Source organism: Convolutriloba macropyga, chromosome 14, assembly GCF_964194025.1.
Source record: "Convolutriloba macropyga chromosome 14, txConMacr16.3, whole genome shotgun sequence".
NCBI classification, from domain to species: Eukaryota; Metazoa; Xenacoelomorpha; order Acoela; family Convolutidae; genus Convolutriloba; species Convolutriloba macropyga.
In genome coordinates this window covers 8,279,773-8,301,863 of record NC_134481.1, presented here as the reverse complement: position 1 = coordinate 8,301,863, position 22,091 = coordinate 8,279,773, and the positions used below count along the sequence as shown (strand labels likewise).

The 22,091-nt window shown below is 35.8% G+C and overlaps 2 protein-coding genes across 4 annotated transcripts in view; both read left to right on the top strand.

The window, feature by feature from the left end:
• The window catches only part of LOC142353524 (uncharacterized), a 46,515-nt gene extending 40,081 nt beyond the window's left edge, over positions 1 to 6,434 (top strand). For all 3 annotated transcript variants that reach the window (XM_075405781.1, XM_075405783.1, XM_075405782.1), the window contains one exon: positions 6,328 to 6,434. The gene's annotated coding sequence lies outside the window, so the exon portion shown is untranslated. The remainder of the gene's footprint in view (positions 1 to 6,327) is intronic.
• LOC142353523 (uncharacterized) overlaps positions 1 to 21,706 on the top strand; it is a 35,572-nt gene extending 13,866 nt beyond the window's left edge. Inside the window, exons 2-5 of the mRNA XM_075405780.1 lie at positions 6,307 to 6,475; positions 13,118 to 13,348; positions 17,439 to 17,614; positions 21,343 to 21,706. Coding sequence (XP_075261895.1) covers positions 6,307 to 6,475; positions 13,118 to 13,348; positions 17,439 to 17,614; positions 21,343 to 21,610 — 844 coding nt within the window. The 3' untranslated portion in view covers positions 21,611 to 21,706. The remainder of the gene's footprint in view (positions 1 to 6,306; positions 6,476 to 13,117; positions 13,349 to 17,438; positions 17,615 to 21,342) is intronic.
• The last annotated feature ends 385 nt before the right edge of the window (positions 21,707 to 22,091 follow it).

The window sequence follows — 22,091 nt, the reverse complement described above, 5'->3', positions numbered from 1 at the left end:
TTATTTGTCACCTATTCTTGTGGTTCCTTATCTTATTGGGGAAGAAAGGAATAGCAATAAAGATGATCTGCATAAGCTTGTTTATGCTCTCCGTCTTCTATTTGAAAGTAAACAAAATACTGTGTTTGCAGACAAATTGCTTAATGAGTTTTGCATCAGCATGCAAGAGAAGACAAATAAAATGGATTCTATTAACTTTCACCTCCTCAGACATCTAGGCTGGCAAGTGAAAAACATTGGGCCACTTTTTGTTTCGTCAGCTGCAATGTTTGAGTCAGCTAATCGTCTCCTCCTTGCGCCGCTCACAGGGACTGTAAATCATTGCCAGTTACTTGTTCATCGATATATTAGGACCAAATTGGTCCAGAAAATGGAACTTCAGGAGGACAGCCTGAGTGGCTTGCTGGAGGATTTTGGGGCAGCAAAGATTTTTGACGAGTGTTTTGGCCTAATTGAAACAGGTTCCTTAATTGAGTTCAGGAACAAGAACCCTGAATTTAAATTATCCTGCAGACATCAGGGTACTTTTTATCTAACTTCTGAAGCCTATGGAAGAGGGAATGCAGCCGACCGCTTTGTTGCAAAAATGGATGATAAAACTTTAGGAGAAGTTCTGTTCTTTTATGAGCATTTGGAGAAAATGGTTGTCATTCGGTTGTTTAGAATTTTGAAAAGTCTCAAGTTAGTGAACTCTGATAGCCATAGCTGTGTGCCATATGCGTTTTTAGTAGAAAAAACTGAAGAAACACTTGAATTCCCTTTGAGAGTTGTATCACACAAAATGTTTAGTTTGAATTATAAAAATAATTTTTATCTCATAACCATAATGAAGCATTTTGAGCATAACTGAGATTTCACTTGTTCTCACCGCTCTTTAAAGAATGTCTTAGTATTTGCCTGTGATTTTATTGTGATAGCAAAATTAGCGGGTCTTTTTTCTATTTCTTTGTTAAAGTTAAAAGCGGTGTTCCTTGTATCGTTAAAGAATGTTCTGAAATTTAATTTCTATATCTGCTTGTTGACCGTCAAATAGCATGGGTCGTCTGTAGCTCCGTGATAAACTTTTGTTACAAGTTTGGTTAATCGCTAAATGCGTCTTATGATTAGAGATCCTCGTGTTTGAAAAGCGTTTCAGAAAACTGTAATGGAGCAGACACAAATTGTTTCCACTGAAACTGGAATTGGTATCAGAAGGGCTTCGGGATCTCGTGCATCTCCTGTGCCAGCAAACCTGAGTATTGAACAGCTGCAAAAGGAGCTGGAAAATGTCAAAAAGAAACTTGAGGCGCTCTCAGAAAGAGTCCGTGAGCTAGAAGAGAAGGCTTCAGTAGAATTCGTTGATCTTACTGGTGACTCCAGCTCAAGTTTCGCCTCAACGGTGTCAGTTGGCTCAGATGCCGAGTCTCCCAATGTTCCAAATGGCATTTGAAAAACATTGAGCTGGCTATTTGTGGTGTTAGATTAGTTGCCTCTAAAACTAGTTTGTGAAGTGTTTCTCTAGGCGTAGATAAATTACGACTAATTTTACTGGAAAGATTTTTATTTGGAAAAATTTTAAAAATAGGTCTTTTTCATCAAGTCAAGAAGTTATTCAAATCGAACCAAACCCGGTATGGATTGTCACCAGTGCAGTTAGGGTGTAAACAAAAAGAATATTTCGTATAGCTTTCCTAGGAAAAAGTTAGGTTGTCATACGGAAATTTGCGCATTTCGCGAATAACGAATTTTAAAAATAAGTCTTTTTCATCGGGTCAAGGAGTTGTCCAAATCAAACCAAACTCGGTATGGAGTATCACCAGTGTAGTTAGAGTGTAAAACAAAGAGATTTTTTGTTATGGCTTGCCTAGGAAAAAAGTTAGTTTTTCATACGGAAATTTGCGAATTTCGCGAATAACGAATTTTAAAAATAAGTCTTTTTCATCGGGTCAAGGAGTTGTCCAAATTAAACCAAACTCGGTATGGAGTATCACCAGTGTAATGAGATTGTAAAGCAAAAAGAATTTTTTGGTATAGCTTTCCAAGGAAAAAAGTTAGGTTGTCATACGGAAATTTGCTATAATTTCAAATAAATTGCAATGATTGAGTTTTAAAAATTGGTCTATTTCGTCGGATCAAGGAGTTGTCCTAATCGAACCAAACTCGTTATGGAGTATCCCATGTGTACCTAAAGCGTATTGCAAAAGGAATTTTTGCGATAGCTTTCCTAGGAAAAAAGTTAGGTTGTCATACGGAAATTTGCGAATTTCGCGATTAGCGAATTTTAAAAATAGGTCTTTTTTATCGGGTCAAGAAAATATTTAAACCGATCCAAACTCGGTATGGAGTGTCACCGGTGCAGTTAGAGTGTGAAACACAAATAATATTTGGTATAGCTTTCCTGGAAAAAAATTAAGTTGTCATACGGAAATTTGCGATTAATTCGAATAAGTAATTTTAAAAGTAGGTCTTTTTGATTGGGTAATAGAGTTGTTCAAATTGAGCCAAACTTGTTATGGGCTATCCCCTTTGTATATAGAGCCTACAACAAAAAGATTTTTTGCTATAGCTTGCCTAGGAAAAAAGTTAGGAATTCATACGTAAATTTCCGATTAATTCGAATAAATTTTGCGATTATAATTTTAAAAATAGGTCTGTTTCGTCGGGTCGAGGAGTTTTTCAACTGAAACCAAACTCGGCAAGGAGTGTCCCCTGTGTATTTAGATTGTAAAACAAAAGAAATTTTTGCTATAGCTTGTCTAGGAAAAAAGTTAGGTTTTCATACGGAAATTTGCGAATTTCGCAATTAGCGAATTTTAAAAATAGGTCTTTTTTATCGGATCAAGGAGTTGTTCAAATGGAATCAGACTTGGTATGGAGTATTGCCAGGGTAGGCAGATTCTGAAGCAAAAAGAATTTTTACTATAGCTTGCCTAGGAAAAAAGTTAGGTTTTCATACGTAAATTTCCGATTAATTCGAATAAATTTTGCGATTATAATTTTAAAAATAGGTCTATTTCGTCGGGTCGAGGAGTTGTTCAACTGAAACCAAACTCGGCAAGGAGTGTCCCCTGTGTGTTTAGATTGTAAAACAAAAGAAATTTTTGCTATAGATTGTCTAGGAAAAAAGTTAGTTTTTCATACGGAAATTTGCTTATTTCTCGATTAACGAATTTTAAAAATAGGTCACTTTCATTGGGTCAAGTAGTTGTCCAAATCAAACCAAAGTCGGTATGGAGTATACCATGGGTACGTAGAGTGTAAAACAAACAGAATTTTTGGTATAGCTTGCCTAGGAAAAAAGTTAGATTTTCATACGGAAATTTGCGATTATTTCGAATAGTTAATTTTAAATATTTTTGAAAATAGGTCTTTTTGATTATGTCTTAGAGTTGACCAAAAAGAGAACCAAACTTAGTATGGGGTATCCCCAGTGTATATAGAGTCTACAGCAAAAAGATTTTTTGCTATAGCTTGTCTAGGAAAAAAGTTAGTTTTTCATACGGAAATTTGCGTATTTCTCGAATAACGAATTTTAAAAATAGGTCACTTTCATTGGGTCAAGTAGTTGTCCAAATCGAACCAAATTCGGTATGCAATATCCCCAGGGTATGTAGAGTGTAAAAGAGAAAGAATTTTTGCTATAGCTTGCCTAGGAAAAAAGTTAGTTTTTCGTACGTTAATTTCCGATTAATTCGAATAATTGATTTTTAATAATATTCAAAAATAGGTCTTTTTGATTAGGTCATAGAACTGGGTATGGAGTATAACTCGAAAGTGAACAAAACTGAGTATGGAGTATACCATGGCTACCTAGATTGTACAACAAAAAGAGTTTTTGCTATAGCTTGCCTAGAAAAAAGTTGGTTTCTCATACGGAAATTTGCTATTATTTCAAATAAATAATTTAAAAAATAGGTCTATTTGATTGGGTCATAGAGTTGTTCAAATTGAACCAAACTTGGTATGGTATATTCCCTGTGTATATAGAGTCTACAGCAAAAAGAATCTTTGCTATATCTTGCCTAGAAAAAAAGTTGATTTTTCATACGGAAATTTGCTATTATTTCAAATAAATAATTTTAAAAATAGGTCTATTTGATTGAGTCATAGAGTTGTTCAAATTGAACCAAACTTGGTATGGGATATTCCCTGTGTATATAGAGTCTACAGCAAAAAGAATTTTTGCTATATCTTGCCTGGGAAAAAAGTTAGTTTTTCATACGGAATTTTGCTATTATTTAAAATAAGTAATTTTAAAAATAGGTCTTTTTGATTGCGTCATAGAGTTGTTCAAATTGAACCATACTTGGTATGTGATATTCCCTGTGTATATAGAGTCTACAGCAAAAAGAATTTTTGCTATATATTGCCTGGGAAAAAAGTTAGTTTTTCATACGGAAATTTGCTATTATTTCAAATAAATAATTTTAAAAATAGGTCTATTTGATTGAGTCATAGAGTTGTTCAAATTGAACCAAACTTGGTATGGGATATTCCCTGTGTATATAGAGTCTACAGCAAAAAGAATTTTTGCTATATCTTGCCTGGGAAAAAAGTAAGTTTTTCATACGGAATTTTGCTATTATTTAAAATAAGTAATTTTAAAAATAGGTCTTTTTGATTGAGTCATAGAGTTGTTCAAATTGAACCAAACTTGGTATGGGATATTCCCTGTGTATATAGAGTCTACAGCAAAAAGAATTTTTGCTATATCTTGCCTTAGAAAAAAGTTAGTTTTTCATACGGAATTTTGCTCTTATTTCAAAAAAGTAATTTTGAAAATAGGTCTTTTTGATTGAATCATAGAGTTGTTCAAATTGAACCAAACTTGGTATGGGATATTCCCTGTGTATATAGAGTCTACAGCAAAAAGAATTTTCGCTATATCTTGCCTGGGAAAAAAGTTAGTTTTTCATACGGAAATTTGCTATTATTTCAAATAAATAATTTTAAAAATAGGTCTATTTGATTGAGTCATAGAGTTGTTCAAATTGAACCAAACTTGGTATGGGATATTCCCTGTGTATATAGAGTCTACAGCAAAAAGAATTTTTGCTATATCTTGCCTGGGAAAAAAGTTAGTTTTTCATACGGAAATTTGCTATTATTTCAAATAAATAATTTTAAAAATAGGTCTATTTGATTGAGTCATAGAGTTGTTCAAATTGAACCAAACTTGGAATGGGATATTCCCTGTGTATATAGAGTCTACAACAAAAAGAGTTTTTGCTATAGCTTGCCTAGAAAAAAAGTTGGTTTCTCATACTTGAATATTTCGAATATTTAATTTCAAAAATAGGTGCACCACCCCCCCCCTGCCCCGTTGAGACGCCGGTTAGTCGGTTTCCCCCCCGCTGGGATTTTGTGCACCTCATGTTGGGGACGTAGTTGTGTTGCGACGTAGTTGAGACAATTTTCCGACAGTACTGCTATAAAAAGATGTTTAAAAAGTGTATGGTGCAGACTTTAGCGCGCCTATGATAAAGTTTCTAGCTCGTCTATGTCGCAGAAGTGGTGCGTCTATGGGACAGTTTTTGGCTCGTCTATGTTGCAGAGTTGGTGCGTCTATGCTGCTGACTTTGGCTCGACAGTAAGTACCTGGTGCGTTAATGATGCTCGACCTAAATTACCTGGTGCGTTAATGATGCTCGTCCTAAAATACCTGGTGCGTTAATGATGCTCGTCCTAAAATACCTGGTGCGTTAATGTTGCGCGACCTTAACTGCGTGCTCGTTTATGGTGCTCGTCAAACAAGAATCCTCGACCGTGTATTTTTTGAACGCACCGTACCCCCTGTGTGCGTTCAAAAATGGTCTGCATCATAAACGAGGACAAACGAAAACCTCGTCCTGGGTAAGATGTGTTTCATAAAGACTATGTGCATTAAGTTAACAAAGTTCTTTAGAGTGCACTGCTTGTATCTGGTACAGCTGGTAATTTTAATGTTATCCAGTTTAGAAATTTTACCATATTAAACAAATCTGTTGAAACTGTGGACCAAGTCAGAACACTTTTAGACTATATTAGATCCTAAAAAACTTAGGTTCAAATCGTATTTTAACTCTTTTCTTACTCTCATTCACGACGGGCGTTGAGGAGATGACTGGCTGTTGTTTTTCTACAGTCTGCCGGCTAGGCTTTATCTATTATTGCCGTTAAAGATGTAAATTTCAAAAACTCATTTTTAAATGAAAATTGAAAATATATCTAATCTGGTTAAATTCAAACTGATTGGTTAACTTAATCTGGTTAACTTGATAATTTTTGTTACATAAAACTTAAGAATTTTGTTAATTTGGTCTATCTGCCCCTTTAAATCTGCGACAGAAACGAAACGATCGTTTTCAGAAAAACTGGTGGATGGAGTGGAGTAGGTGGATTTGGCGGAGTCGGTGGAAATGAGGAGGAGTTTTTGACAAGTTACAGCTCAATGGGTGATCTTTCTGTAATAAAAGGTGCCAACAAATTGTGGCCTACTAATTGGGTTAACATGCTGGTAAGTTTACCCAGTCAGATTAAATTGAAAATACCTTTGATTGCTGGATCAACATCTTCAAAATCAGGGCCAGGATTTTTAAAAACTTCCAACGCATATTTCCAATTGATAGTTTTAATTCCAAGTTTCTTAAGTTTTTGTTCAAACTCCGACTAAAACTTAGCTGATCAAGATTGTACCAAGCTGTCCGAAGCTTTATAAATAACATTTGGACTAGTTAGTAAATATATTTTGGTCTTACTGAGCAGAGAGACCTGCCCGTCCTCCTCGGCAGTTCCGTTGAAGAAAGTTTTAGTGTTCAGGACCCTTCGTGCAGAAACTAATCAGAAGCGACTACCCTTGAAAACACTCCATTTAAAGTGGCCTAATTAATCCACAGATTCCACAGGTTTCCTGTAGAGATTGTTGCTGGGCTTGTAGAAAAATGAAATCTTCCGCTCTAGTTGGCTGTGAATTGATTTCATTAAACGCGGTAGCAAAATCGTTCTCAAGGACTAGTTTTCCAATCATTATATTTCAAGCTACCCTGTTGCACAAATCATTCACTGTCATTGTTGGCTCTTCTATTTCGTATAGTTTTCGTCCGATTGTCGCTGGCATTCCAATTAGGAATTGTTCTCTTACTCGTGACATTCGTTGATTAACTGAAAAGACTCTGGCTGCTACTCTTTGAAGATGCGTCAAGTAATCCTGTGGTGTGGCGTACTGTGTATTGAATTTTTTTCCGGAAAACTAAGACGAAGGATTGCTGTCTGGTCTGGATTGATATATCGTTCTCGTAACTGTCTCAAAGACTTTTCGAAATCAGTTCTTACTGCATTTGGCAGCTGTTCGTAAAATTGTAGCGGTCCCTCTTGTAATCTGAAATGTAGGAAATGATGTCGGCGGCCGTTTGGAACTGCAGAAAGACCAATGGAACTTCTAATTTGTCGTTCAAAAACTGCAAAATCTTCGGAGGGTAAACCGATAAATTTAATAAAAGGTACTGGTAAAGACTGATTACCATGAACAGGGGCATGATGCATAGCAACTCCTGCTGCAGGTATAATTGGTCCCGGCGCTGGCGGTGGGGGTGGTTCTGGGTACTGCATTTGCAAAATATTTTCCGGATCAATTCAAAAATTTGTAATTTAAATCAAAATAAATAAATAAACACTTGTTTGGCAATGGTTAAAAGGAATTACAATTATGTCAGACATTTTTGTTGCACTATATTGAAAACGTTTATGCGGAAGAAAAAACGTATAGCTTTTAGTGAATTTAAAACCCTGAAAATTATTTAAATAATTAGAGAAATTTCTGCTTTTATCTCTGTCGCCATGTTATATCTCTTATTTTTAGAAGTAAATCTATTTCTTTGCTCTTTCTTTCTTTGGGTTCGTTTTGGGTAAAAGCAGAGTGTTCAAGCATCTTTTAATTCAATCCCCCTTTTCAACTGATTTTATTTTCAACTATTTTTCACTGCTCTTATTTTTCACAATCGCTATTATTCACTGCACGGATTGGTTCTCCTCTGGTAAAATACTTTCATATATGCAATATATGACCCTACCACTCTAAATGAAAAGAAGCACCTCTGATGCAATTCTAAACACACACGTACAAAGTTGGTATCATCGGTATCAGATGTTTTTTATAACTCTTTTATATTGAATAAAATTAAAAGTTCCTCCCTCTTTTGGTATCAACACTGAATTGAAAATTTCAAGTGTATTTAAAATATGTTGTTAGGTTACATCATTTTTCCGTCACTTCACACTTCCAAACTTTTAACTTTTCAAGCTATGTTCTTTACACTTTAGCATTATTTTTTTCAGTTTACAAAACTAAAAAATTTTAAATCTTGAATAGCACAAACTACTACCAAATTTCAAAGGGGCTTGCAATTGCTCTATGAGAATTAAGGTGATAATGAGAAGCTGTAGTAATATGTAGTTATTTCAAATACAGCAAAATCTGCATTGAAATACAGCAAAATCTGCTTTGAAACACACAATTAGCAATAAACTAGAAGAATGGGAAGTCAAGTGATTTGATTTCTCTGTTTCTCTTCGAGAATTTGTTTTTGCGTAGCAGTTTTTGTAGTTTCTATTGGTCTTCTTTATTTTTAATCTGCTTTTTTCTTCCGTTTTCGGAATCTTTGAGTCTTTGAATATACTTCCTCAGTTGTTTGAACGAAGTTGCGTTTTCCAGTTTGGCTGAGTCAGGTGCAGACGCTTGCGCAGCTGAATGCTCTGATTCATCGATTGGAAAAACACAAGTTTTCCGCATAAGCGGATGCTCTGGGTTCGCTCGTAGGAATTCATAGTCACTTTCGCTGACTGCAACAACAGGACGAGATCTAATATCGCGTTCATTTTCTTTAACTCTGAAGGGATGCATTCTATGTACTTTTGCTCGAAGTTTAACCCAATAAGATATTGCAGTATGCAGGAGAACGTTCAGTATAAAACTGATTATCCCAATTTTCAATGAAATTTGCCAGTTTATCGTGCTCAAGAACTGCTGCTCGTAAATTGGCTTAAGCTGTTGCAGTTTTGTTATGATAGGTTGGGCAACTAGCTCCACTTCGATATAACTTTTTGGCATGTCGGAATTTTTCATCACCTCCAAACGAAAATTTGAGACGTGTTCCTCCTTAGCCGGTTTTGAATTATCGTAGTTCATTAAATTGCGCAGGGGTGGTAACGCTTTGAATAAGTGATCAATAGCTGTGGGCAGCTTCACATCAATTCGCAATGCAGTCATCTCCGCACAAGATTTTGCGTCGCTTCTCATCAAGACGTTTGGTCCCTCAACTTGTTCTCCACATTTCAATGGCATAATGCATTCCTTGCAACCTTGAATAATAATAATACTGTTGAGAGGGTTCAAGTCGCTGTGGTTCGACTTAAAGAGGTGGTAGTTGGAGGACGCTGCTAGTATTAGCTAGCGGCTATACCCAATATTGATTGCTTTCTCTTGAACTGGTAGAGGCTGAAAATCAATATCGCAGTATTGGAAAGCTGTGTTCGAGTCATGATATACAAAAAATGTTGCGAGACAACCGCTTCTTGTTTTCAGCATGGGAAATGCTTGATCGCAGATAGCATAAACACTCGATCCAATGCATTGATTTAGATCCTCATCATTAAGTAGAGCTATTTTGGATTTGTCTTTTGAGATCCCAATATATTTTGATTCCGTCCGCCACAGCATGGCCAGATTGTCATCGGACTCTGACTGTGGCATAGGCAGTAAGATTGCTTCTTAAACTTCTAGAACGGTCTCCCGTGATGCTAGTGGTATTGCGATTTTGAAAACTAGTTCTAGATCATTGGTTGTGACTTCACGCAGCAATTTTGACTCATAGTACGTGAGAATTTTGTTTATTGGTATTGCCAAGCTCAACATTTGGTCGTCATTTCCCAATGATCGTTGAACAGAGACAAGGACTTTCTCGTGGGACAAGCGAGATAGGAAGAAACTCATTAGTCATTGTCATGAACGCCGTCAACAAAGTTGAGCGGAATGTATAAGTTGCTGTCCTGAAGGTCTTTATTTCTCTTTGTAGCATCAGTAACCAGGCAAGAATTTCACTGAACTGTAGGTTTTCCTTCCCTCGCAGTTTTAGACCTCGAACGCAACTTGTTAGAACCTTCATCTGCTTTTTGATGCTATGAAACTCTGCCTCAATTTTTTGTGAGTTGAGTTTCTGAAGTTCTGTTAGGCGTTTTGTCACTGCATCAATGAATTCAGTTGTTTTCCGACCAAGAAAAACTTTTCGTTAGATGATGTCCTCAGCTGTTGGAACCCATCCTGAATTTCTCTGATTCTCTGAATGCCTTTTTGGATGTTTTCCTTGTCACTCCTGGAAAAATCTGTACAACTTCCAAAAATTCATTTGATAGCGCATCCGATCTTGCTGCCTAGTCCAACTCCAGCGCCAAGAACTGTAGCGGCTCCACCAGCTAATAGGAGGGGAGCAATGCGTTTCTTCCTTGATATTTCCGATTGACTTGGTGCATAGTTGTGTAGGGCGAGAGTCTTTTCCATGTCCGTTTTGATTGAGTTCAGGTCAGTAAGTGCGTTTCCATGTTCTCCGATTTTTGTTACTAACGAAGGGAAATTAAGGTGATCTGTAGCGTCCACTTCTTCTAGGTCTGGAAATGCTAGATGGTGACGAAGTCCCGCTCGTGTTTTCCAAGATTCGTGGAATTTGTCTTCTAATGCAGTTAAGTTCTCGGGTAGTTGTATTTCGATAACAGGATAGGGAACTATAAACTGAACTTTTATGAGTTTGTCCGCGAGTAGTACTCTCTGGTGAAAATTAAAAACAATTCCTTCCTTTGTAACTGTGCTAGCGCTTGGTGTTGCTGGAGAGAGATAACAAGGAAAAGAAAGAAGTAATCTACAGAAACAAAATTAAACATACCAATTCATTATATTGAGCCAGAAACATAACACTTCTGATGGCGCCTTCAGTTGAGTTAAGTCTTCAGAACATTTACAATGAAACGAAATTGATGGTGATAGAAAATAATGCAGAGAAACATAATATGGATAGGAATAAAGGAGAGAAATTTGTTGCCGGCAGTTTGGATAACAATTTTTTTAAGATGAGAAAATAATTTCCAAAACGAATTTTGAAAACTTCGTGTCGAACGGATTTCTTTCCATTCGTTTGTTGTATTTTGTCAATTGTAAAAGTTAGATCGGGCGTTAGAAGTAATTTTCCTTTCATGTCAACCATAAGATTGTTCTCTGACAAAAATGGGGCTCCTAGTACTGGTGTATTCAATCGTTGGATTACAAGAAATTGGGATATTTGAATTCTGCTAGGCCGACTCGGAATAGTATTTCTGTGCTGAATAGACATCGTTCCTTTTGGCCAGTTGCTGTGTAAATTTTTGTTGTTGGCGTTGAGTTTTTGGATGCAATACTGTCTGCAATTTGGTTATAAATTCTCATCGGCAAGGCATTAGTGAAAGAACCAGTGTCGACGAGAGCGTCAAACTTTAGGTTTCCAATTAAAATTTGAATATAAAACAGTGGGTTATGCTCCTTTGATTTATTCTTGGTTAGGTATAATAAGTTTCTTTTTAATTTTGTGTAGAATTAGAAAAATGATTGACCGCGCTAGAAGATTGTTGTTGCTGTTAAAAAGGTAGTTGTGTATTTCTCTGCGATGGGTTCTTCACCAGCAAAATTTTTGATAATGACCCCTTTTTCCACAGTTTCGACAGATTACTCGTCCGTCTCCTCTGGAATTATACTGACCGCCGCGGTGGTAGCCACCACGGGAATAGTATTTCTGTTGTTGTTGGCTGTAACTGGCTCTACTCTCACTTTGAGTTGGGTTTGCTTTGTCTTGTTGTCGCTGTACTTCTTGGGAACTAATTTGGACTATTTGAGAAACAAATGCTTGTTGGGTTTCCTGTAGAGATTGTTGCTGGGCTTGTAGAAAAATGAAATCTTCCGCTCTAGTTGGCTGTGAATTGATTTCATTAAATGTGGTAGCAAAATCGTTCTCAGGGACTAGTTTCCCGATCATCATAATTCAAGCTACCCTGTTGCACAAATCATTCACTGTCATTGCTGGCTCTTCTATTTCGTATAGTTTTCGCCGGATTGTCGCTGGCATTCCAATTAGGAATTGTTCTCTTACTCGTGAAATTCGTTGATTAACTGGAAAGACTCTGGCTGCTACTCTTTGAAGATGCGTCAAGTAATCCTCTGGTGTGGCGTACTGTGTATTAAATTTTATTTCCGGAACACTCAGACGAAGGATTGCTGTCTGGTCTGCATTGATATATCGTTCTCGTAACTGTCTCAAAGCCTCTTCGAAGTCAGTTCTTACTGCATTTGGCAGCTGTTCGTAAAATTGTAGCGGTCCCTCTTGTAATCTGAAATGTAGGAAAAGATGTCGGCGGCCGTTTTGAACTGCAGAAAGACCAATGGAACTTCTAATTTGTCGTTCAAAAACTGCAAAATCTTCGGAGGGTAAACCGCTAAATTTAATAAAAGGTACTGGTAAAGACTGATTACCATGAACAGGGGCATGATGCATAGCAACTCCTGCTGCAGGTATAATTGGTCCCGGCGCTGGCGGTGGGGTTGGTTCTGGGTACTGCATTTGCAAAATATTTTCCGGATCCAATCAAAAGTTTGTAATTTAAATCAAAATAAATAAATAAACACTTGTTTTGCGATGGTTAAAAGGAATTACAATTATATTATGTCAGACATGTTTGTTGCACTATATTGAAAACGTTTATGCGGAGGAGAAAACGTATAGCTTTTGGTGAGTTTAAAACCCTGAAAATTGTTTAAATATTTAGAGAACTTTCTGCTTTAATCTCTGTCGCCATGTTATATCTCTTATTTTTGAAAGTAAATCTATTTCTTTGCTCTTCCTTTCTTTGGGTGCGTTTTGGGTAAAAGCAGAGTGTTCATGCATCTTTTAATTCAATCCCCCTTTTCAACTGTCTCTTATTTTCAACTATTTTTCACTGCTCTTATTTTTCACAATCGCTATTATTCACTGCACGGATTGGCTCTCCTCTGGTAAAATACTTTCATATATGCAATATATGACAGTATGATGCTATTATTATGATATAGAAAGTTTATCTCAATAATGTTGAGAAAATTATCGTTTAGGAATTTCCTGCCGCAAAATTTTTCAACCAGCGGGTCTGTCAAACTAGCACAGACAGTTGTGATTGGCGGCTACTAGTTGAACAAGTTGCGGCACATTTGAAGGACAAAATAACACAGTTGAGAGATCCTAGTGGCGAGAGATTAGAAGGCAAAGCTGCGTTCTTAACAACGTCTCTCCTTTATCAACAGATCAGTTTGTTCTACCATGCCACAAAGTGCGCTAATTTGGAGGTTTGTGTTACAAAATGTCTCCCCTTTTAACCCCCCCCCCCCCCCCAACACACATACACACACACACCTGCTTACTGATCATACGACGTATACGTATACACATGCACGTATACCCCCTACCCCAATTGCCATAGATATACTATGGAAGTCTAAAATTTCGTGCCTAGGAGGAAGGATTATGACTGGAGTTAGCAACCAGAACACTGTACTGAACTAAGGAAAATGCCGAACTGTTCGTAGACTGTTTTATACTTGTCCAGTCTATGTAGCACAGTTAAGTTCATATTGCTAACTAAGCATAAAGAACTTTGGTTCCATGACGCATACCACAGAGGCTTGGCGAAACAACGTTAACAGTGCAATGAAATGGCATTACTATTTATTATATATCCTCTGAAATTTTGAGTTACATGCAAAAAAAATTTTAAAGTTTTTTATTGAAAGCGAGGCAAATACATTGATCTATCAAGCTGTTTTTAAATTTTTTTTAAACAAAGGATGAGAATGTTTTCAAAATCTTTCTTTAAGGAAATTTTTTTCCACTCTAATGACTTTCTTGGGAAAAAGCCGCTCTAGCTCCCATATAGGTCGCTTTATGCCAAAATCATGTTTCGTTACGAGTAGGTAGGATAAGGGAGCAAAGATGGCATTATTTTTTTAAAAAAAATTACACAGAAAAGTGAAATGACTACGTTTTCACATAAACATGGTTTAGGAATTTTCTGTCAGTTTAGGAAAGCTCTGTTTTTTCATAAACAAAATTTTTGAAAGAAGAGTTCAGTATCTGTTAGTTTTCTTGCAACTTGTTTTGACGTAAATAATGTACGTTAAGCGACTATAAGATGTTTAATTGGCAGCCTAAATACCAAAAGTGCCCACATACCCAGTATCATTAACATTCAACTTCATAGAAAAAGTTTTCTATATTTACATTTTATAATCCGATTATTAAATAGAGGTTAATATTAAAATCACAAAAGTGTCGTAAATCTAAGTAATTAAAAAACTGACTTTTTAATTGCTCTCAAACGAGGTTTGTAGCAATTATAATAGTCCTGTCGGTCTTCTTTATGCAATTTTTTGCATGACCAATCTTTCGTCTGACGCTTTTGAATTTTCGTCCTCAAAAACGGGATAAACAGGTAGCGCCCAGCGGACATTAAATGCTCTTACAGCCTTTCAGCTCACAAGTCTTCAAGCATGCGATTCACAGAATCTGTTTTTGAGACTTATACTTATGGTTTTTAGAGATTGACCCCCCCCCACTGTTGTCCCCCCCCCCCCCCCCCCAACTGTTGCCACCCCATCAGCCTCCCGGTGCACCCCCCCCCCAGCTTTGCTCACTTACGCTCCCTTCTTCAATTAAGCTAAAGCTAGCCTCAATAAACTGTGCCTAGCTACTGACGAAGCCAACCACTCAGCGCTCGTTTGAGAACTATTCGCCCGACTTTAGTCGGTTATGTTACAATTTCTGAAGAACATGATATTCAGCACAAAAGTTTATTGCGCTCATTTTGTTACATATGACATTTGCATATTAATTTTTACATTCTATCTCAAAGTGTGGGAAAATTCTAGTCCACTCATGGGCAATTAGCCAATCGGAAGTTAGAATGCTAATTTCTTTTAAAATTGACTAATTTTGATTTTTAATACTTTTAAGTTCTATATTTTCTACAATTAAAAGGTGATTGTGGGTAATCGACACTTTTGCGGCTACATATTGATATATGGCGATAAATGCGTTGATATACCGTTGTGAACATTTTCAGTTCTTAATCAGCGATGAGGGCTATTATAAAAAAAAACGCCTATTAGTTCGACTAGATGGGCAAAAGAAAGTAAAAATTTGAACGGGTTAAGCAAACCAGTGCCCTCTCCATTTTCAGCAACGCGTTGTTTTAAAACCCATAATCGTTATGTTTAATTTGAAATTCCCTTGTTTAATAGCCGCCCTCATCTTCTCAGCCGGCTATTATAGCGCTCCCAATTTTTTTTCTACTTCGTCGAACAAAAAAAAAATTTTCGCTTTACCTCATTTGCCGCCTTTTCATCATTTTGCGTGAAATCTTTCTGACTTCTTTTTGGCTAGTTTCTCTCCTCTCTCATTCTGCTAAAAGTGATTTTGAACATCAGTTGCTCAGTAAAGAACAGGGTCAGTATAGAAAATTGAAGTCAGAAATAGAAACGGGATAAACCCATAAAGCCCAATTTTTAGATGCCCGCTATTTGAACGTCGTTCCTATAAGTCTTAGTTACCTCTCTCTAATGCTTATTGGTATCGATAGTAGCCCCTGTAGCCTCTCCTTAAAAAACAGAAGTATGTTCAACTAAGAAATACCATCAAAATAAATCGGACTTAAAAATTGTTTTTGTACAAAAATCTTGTATTTTCAATAGCTTCTATTCTTTCAATCCCAATCATGCTTATTGGAATCAACGGTAGCTATTTTCCGGCAATCTGCCGGGTATGTTTGTGATAGTTTTGAAATCAAGCAACACAGTACGACGGCCGAGTCAATGGAACTATGATTTATAAAACATAGTCATGATTTTGCTTAATAATCCACAAGATATTTTGAACTATAATAGTTGTCACTTACTGATTTTGATCTCGAGTAGCTAACCGATTTTTGAGGGTTTAAATTGTGTAAACAATGCTCATTCTATATTAACAAAATAATGCGAATTCAGGCTTCCATGACAACATTGTAGATGGAAAAATATGTTTTTTTTTCCTCATAACAATAGGGAATGATTGGTGATGATTAAAAAAAATGATTGAGATGAAGACACATCTTTTCGAAATTTAACTGTTCTAACATTTTCCTTAAAAGTTTCAGCAAAGTGAAAAAAAAGTTTTTTTAAAAAACAAAAAGATGTGTATATGAAAATTTCACTGTTCACCAGCAATATCAATGATAATTTTCTACAGCAAGATTAGTTTTTGCCTAAGTTTCCACTATTTCTGTAACACGTCTAAAACTGTGTCATAACCACTTGATAAAGTTCTTGTTTTTCCCTCCCGATCGCGCCTGTCGCATTTAGGTGCCCCCACAAAATTTTGTGCGTATTCGTACCCTTGTATCCAAGATTAATGATACAAATCTTGTGGTGGATAATCGATGCAATATCGATGCAAAACTTTCCTCCACCCTGAGGTTTGAATTCGAGATTTTCGGCATTGCCTATTGCGCAACCGAGTAATGACTTTCACTTTTCAAACACAACATTTCACTTCTTACAACAGAGTGAGCGTATATTTTGATTTAGAGGTTACAACAGTAATTCTCAAGCAAAAAATAAAAAGAGTAAAAAAATATGAAAAGATAAATCAGAACACGGCGAAAAAATTTTTATTGTGGCTGATCTTATGTACGATACCTCAGATGTCATACATGTGTTTTAACATACCATACCAGATGGGTGGTATAATGGTCAAGCTGAGTGCAAAAAAATGAGAACAATTAACGAGGCTCATTCTAGCTACGACTCATACCGGCATACGGATTATTGTATATATTATCATTACTCAAAATTCTGCGTGTCTTATACAATTACATGTGATTGTGCCAAAACAGGTGCAAATTGAGAGACATTAAAAATCCCTGGCCTACCGAAAGCAAGTATTTTCCACTCAAATTAAATTTAGAAGAGTATATGCGCTGAATGATAACTTAATGAACGAAATTTGATGTGGGAATTTCAATCTGATTAGGGGAATAAAAGGATACCCAGGTTGAGGACCCAGAACGAACGTCGATATGTCCAGACCGCCCCAGACAGAAAGTGTCTAGGTCAGACTTTCGTGCGTTCATCTGACTACTCGTGCGTTCATTTCCAGACTTTCGTGTTTTTCCGTGTTTCCGGACTATGTAAATTTGAACGCAAGACACCCCCGTCGTGAGCTCATCTGGGTCTGGACATATCGACTATCCGTCTGGTACCTCAACCTGAGTAAGAATGATGTGGAATGTTGTTTGTGAGTGTACTAAGCGGAATGAACGGCATGATTTAAATTTCTTTTTACTCTTTCTTCTATTATTTTTCTTAATCCGAAAATTTTTTACACTGACGTTTTCTCTTGCAGGAAACACATTGTCCCCAGCCCTGTTCCAGACTGTCCGACCCCTGTGCCAAATACCCCGGAACTAAGTGTCAGGTCGTGACGTCACTGAGTGAGAAGATGATGAGGAGACTGCATGAAAAGTGTCTGGAGTCTCAATCTGGGCCACAGTTGCTCATTAACAATATCAGATCTCACAAGTAATTATTTTATATAGTTTTTACTCTAAAAGTAAAGACGTTTCCAGTATATTCCAGTCTATTCAAGTTTATTTCCAATATATTCAAGTAATTTAGTTTTGAGACCAATTGAAAATTTGGGGAACATATATTTAGGTAATACTTGACGTGGACATATATAACGTTCCAATGTCACATTTTTCCAAGTTTTGTCTAATACTTGAATTGAGAATGAATATGACGATTATTTAACATAAGCGATGTTCACGTACGACAAAATTATTGTCCGCAAAATTAAGCATAATTTTTTATTTCATTCAGTGAAAATTTTATGTTTTCTAGTGTAAGTCGAAATACCCATTGACCGAAGTAGCCATTCTGTTTGAAGGTTTTGAATTGCTATAAGATCACAATCCATCCTCTCCTCGGGTGGCTTCTTGCATAAATCTGAAAAGTTTAAACTTAAATTGATCAATAATGCAGTTATACAACTTCCACTGTTGATCATCAGCCAAATTAACTTCATACAAAAATTGCAATCAAAAAATCATCTCTCAAACTGCTAGAGGACTTCCCTTTCCCTCGCAACTGTTAATACGTTTACGGCTATATTTGAACAACTGTTGTGTTTAATAAAACGTAAACTCAAAAAATACTCTGTGAAGTCAATGAAAGGAACAGTTAAGCTCAGCGAACTAAATTTTTTTACACCTTTTGTGTATTTTTGTTCCGACCCTCTTCAGGGGGGAGGAACTATATACTCAAATGGGTTTTTTTTGTTCGGACAATTTTGACCGATCGATATATTAATCGTACAGAGTTGTGAGTGGTATCATTAAAAAACCCCTCCTGCCTAGAAAAGGGAATTAAAAGATTTTTTCAAATTTCGTTTTTTACAGGGAATTATCGAGCTTTGAAATTTTGTGAATAACAGATGAATTTCTGTTGTTTTTCTTTACATTTTCCGCAATTTCGCCTCAAATTTCATCAATTTTGCAAACAATTGTAAAAATTGCTAAAGATGATGGTACTACTGCCTTTATTTTTAGAGACAAAAAAGTATTGTTGACTATTTTGACTTAACTTTTCTGGCTAACACTTTGGCTAAATACTTCAAAATTCAGCCTTTTCATCAGGAATTGCCCGAAATAAGCATCTTTAGTCAACATTGATTAAGTTTGCCCGAACTACACACCACAAAAACAACAAACACAATCCTTGTAAACTACAAAGACAGCTAGTTCTGTTTGCACTTCCATTGAGGGTAGTCTAGAATTAAAAATTTGCCGTTTTTTGCTAACTTTACTCTATGATAATCAAAAACGCAGCATTTATTTTTGATATTCTAACAAACAAATTTTCTAGATATAAAGCATTCGAAATAATTGAGTGCTCTAAATGAACTATCAGCAGTAACGAGGTTGGTTTTGGCGCAATCTTGGACTGTTACAGTCGATAAATATTGCGGATTGTAAGCAGTGGGTCTTTTTAAAAAAAATTTAAGAGCATTTTATGTTAATTAACAAACAGAACAGTTCACATCAAAGCTCACTGTTGATAGGTCCAAATGGTTTTCTAAGCAGTTTCATCTTATTGTATCTATTATCTTTAATCGAAATATTTTGGTCTTTTGACTTTTAAAAATGTTTACTTTTTAAATGAACGTTTACTTATTAAACTTTGCCACGATTTTTCTCTTAATTTGTTCCAATTATAACTTAGTGTCAGCAAAGAAAGAATGGTTATCCATCCTCTTCGTTCAATTGAAATATTTTTTTTTGCGGTTTTACGCGTTAAGTTATGGTTTTCTAGCTTTGATACTACTCGATATCACAATTTTTTTTATATTTTTAGGTGTTGGCCAATTTTTCACTTTTTTTTCTGGTTTTTTTTTACATTATCACATTATTGTCAGTTAACATATTGCTTTATTGGTGCTCAAAACACGGCACAGTTGAACACATAAAAGTCCTGAAAGGCATATCATATGGTTTTAACGGCTTCAACACCCCTTTCTCGAAGAATTTAAATTAATTTTTTTACAATTGTCTTTAATTATCGTTTTTACTTTGTCTTTTTAGTCGTCTGAAACTACCAGGATAATGACAGTCCTCATTGTTGTTTCATGAACAAATAAATGAGATTTTGTTTTGATTTGAGTAGATAGCTGATGGCCTTCATGACTTTGAAAACAATTGTTTTTAAAAATAAAAACTATTTTTTAACGTTTTTTAATTTCTCATTTTTGTTTTTCTGTCTATTGGTTACTTAGTCTCATTAATTACAGGTTAAACATGACATTATTGTTGTCGAAGGAAGGTGCAAGTGTACAAAATCTAATGTTTTTTTAAAGAATTCGTTATGAATTTACTGCATTCGACACCGGTTTTTTGCACAAAAAGTAAACTAAATTTCGATTTTTGTTTATTTTCAACGCTCTTTTTGTAGACATAGGACATATTCTGGCTTTTGACAGGTCTCAAGCGCTTTCTTTGGACGAATAGGCGAACCTACCTAATTGTTTCACTTTGTAGCTAATGGCATTCATGACTTTGAAAATAATTGTTTTCGAAAAAAAACAAGTGCTAATTAATATTGCCCTTTTTCTCTTTTTACTTGTTACCTATTCTCCTTAATGAGAAGGCAGTTGCCACATTTTTGGCGTTCGAGAAGGCTCAATTGAACATACTTTCAGGGGCCAAAATGGCTTTACGACTTCGACAGCGTTTTCTCGCAAGTTTTAATTGAATTTCATTTTGTTGTCTCTTTTTGTTGTTCATTTTGTATCCGCTTAAGAATTGATTATTGACAGGTCTTAATGCCCTCCTTTAGACACGTGTGTGATTTTGAACATATTGGATGTTTTCAATTGCCATCTAATGGTTTTCCTTTCTTTGAAATTAATTGTTTTTGAAAATTTGTTTTTTTTTGTTCTTTTTTGTCTTTTTTGTTGTTTGATTTTTTTGTTAGTCGTGACTTGCTTTCTTATTAATGACTGATCTCATGAATTGAATGCAGCAATTTTTACTCCACTGAGTTGTTTGCATTGGAGGCCAGCTTTGTTCATACACATTTTTTTGAAAAGTACTTAAATTTTGGGGGTTTTCTATTTGTTCCTGATTTGGTAGACATTTATGCCAAAAATGTGGATGAGCGGGGTCGGAACTTTATGTGAACACACATTACCGAGCCTCCTTGTTAACATCTAGGAACATACATTACTTAAACCTGCTTTGACTTTGTTTTGCATGCTTTAAGGTGCATTGTTTTACATAGAGCAAAAGGTACTGTGAAAGGCTCTTGTAAGAATAACTGATGATGTACAAGCTCTCTCAAAATTTGAAATTTTCGCGAGATTCTTTTTTTAGTAGGAGTTCATAAGTTCAAATATAGTGGAATTTCAAAACCATAAGCATTTTTCATGGCCCTGCCAAATTAGTGGTACCCTCAAACAATGCCCTTCTTTGTTTATGTAAGCTGTGCGTAGAAAAGACCTGAGATTGAAATATTACTGAAAAATATTACAAAGGCATGCACGAGTAGGAAATTGCATAGAACTGAAACGATTGTAAGATTTTTTTTGTACGAAATTTTAACTCTATGAAAAATTTCGACAAGTAATCTACTCGTTGTTTTTTGTGAACCTTCAGTGTTGAAAATGCATGAAACAGCTTAAGAGGCGGCAACTAAAAGTAACGTTCGTTGCAATGAAAACTTAAAGTATGACCTTTCATTTTTTTCTCTCTTAGATGCGTATGTGAAAGTGGCCTTGTGTCATTATTGAGTCTTCGATCAGACGTCAATGAAGAAACTCAGAAGAGAGAGAAAAAAGCTTACTGGGATTCTAACTCCAAGGAACCCGTTTGGTCATATGGGTCAAAACAAAAACACCAAAATACGGACGAATTTGTGTCTGATAGAGAACTGGAGAACTTTGTACGGGCTAAAACGTCTCAAGGTATTTTGTGTGTGAAACCTGAAGAACTACCAGCAGTGCGTTGGAAGATAGAACTCTAATAACAATTGAATTATCATGAACATATCGACTAAATGAGTTTTGCTTGATACTTTTTGTCTTGAGCTGGAATATTAGAATAAAATATTGAAACGGAACATTGAAAATATTTAGCAGAACAGGTCATGAAACACAGTCTCAAGAATTGAACAGTTGAATTACCGGACTGTCGGCTTCCGGCTCCTCCAATCGATATCTCTTTGATAGTCAACAAAGAATATCCTATATACACAAAAACAAACATAACAAAAAAGAAGAACTTTTTTTATTGTCCAATAGCTGTGTCGGTGTCATCAAACACGATAACAACGAAAACAAGAAATCAGATACGCCTCGTTAGACACCAATAACCCATTTTGACTCAAACCAATCAGAGACATGAAACAAAAAAAGAAAAAAACAAGAGCAAAAATGAAAAAAATCAACTTTAAAAAAACTTGGGGCATCAACTGATTAAAACAGCCCAGATTGAGGTCCTCGTTT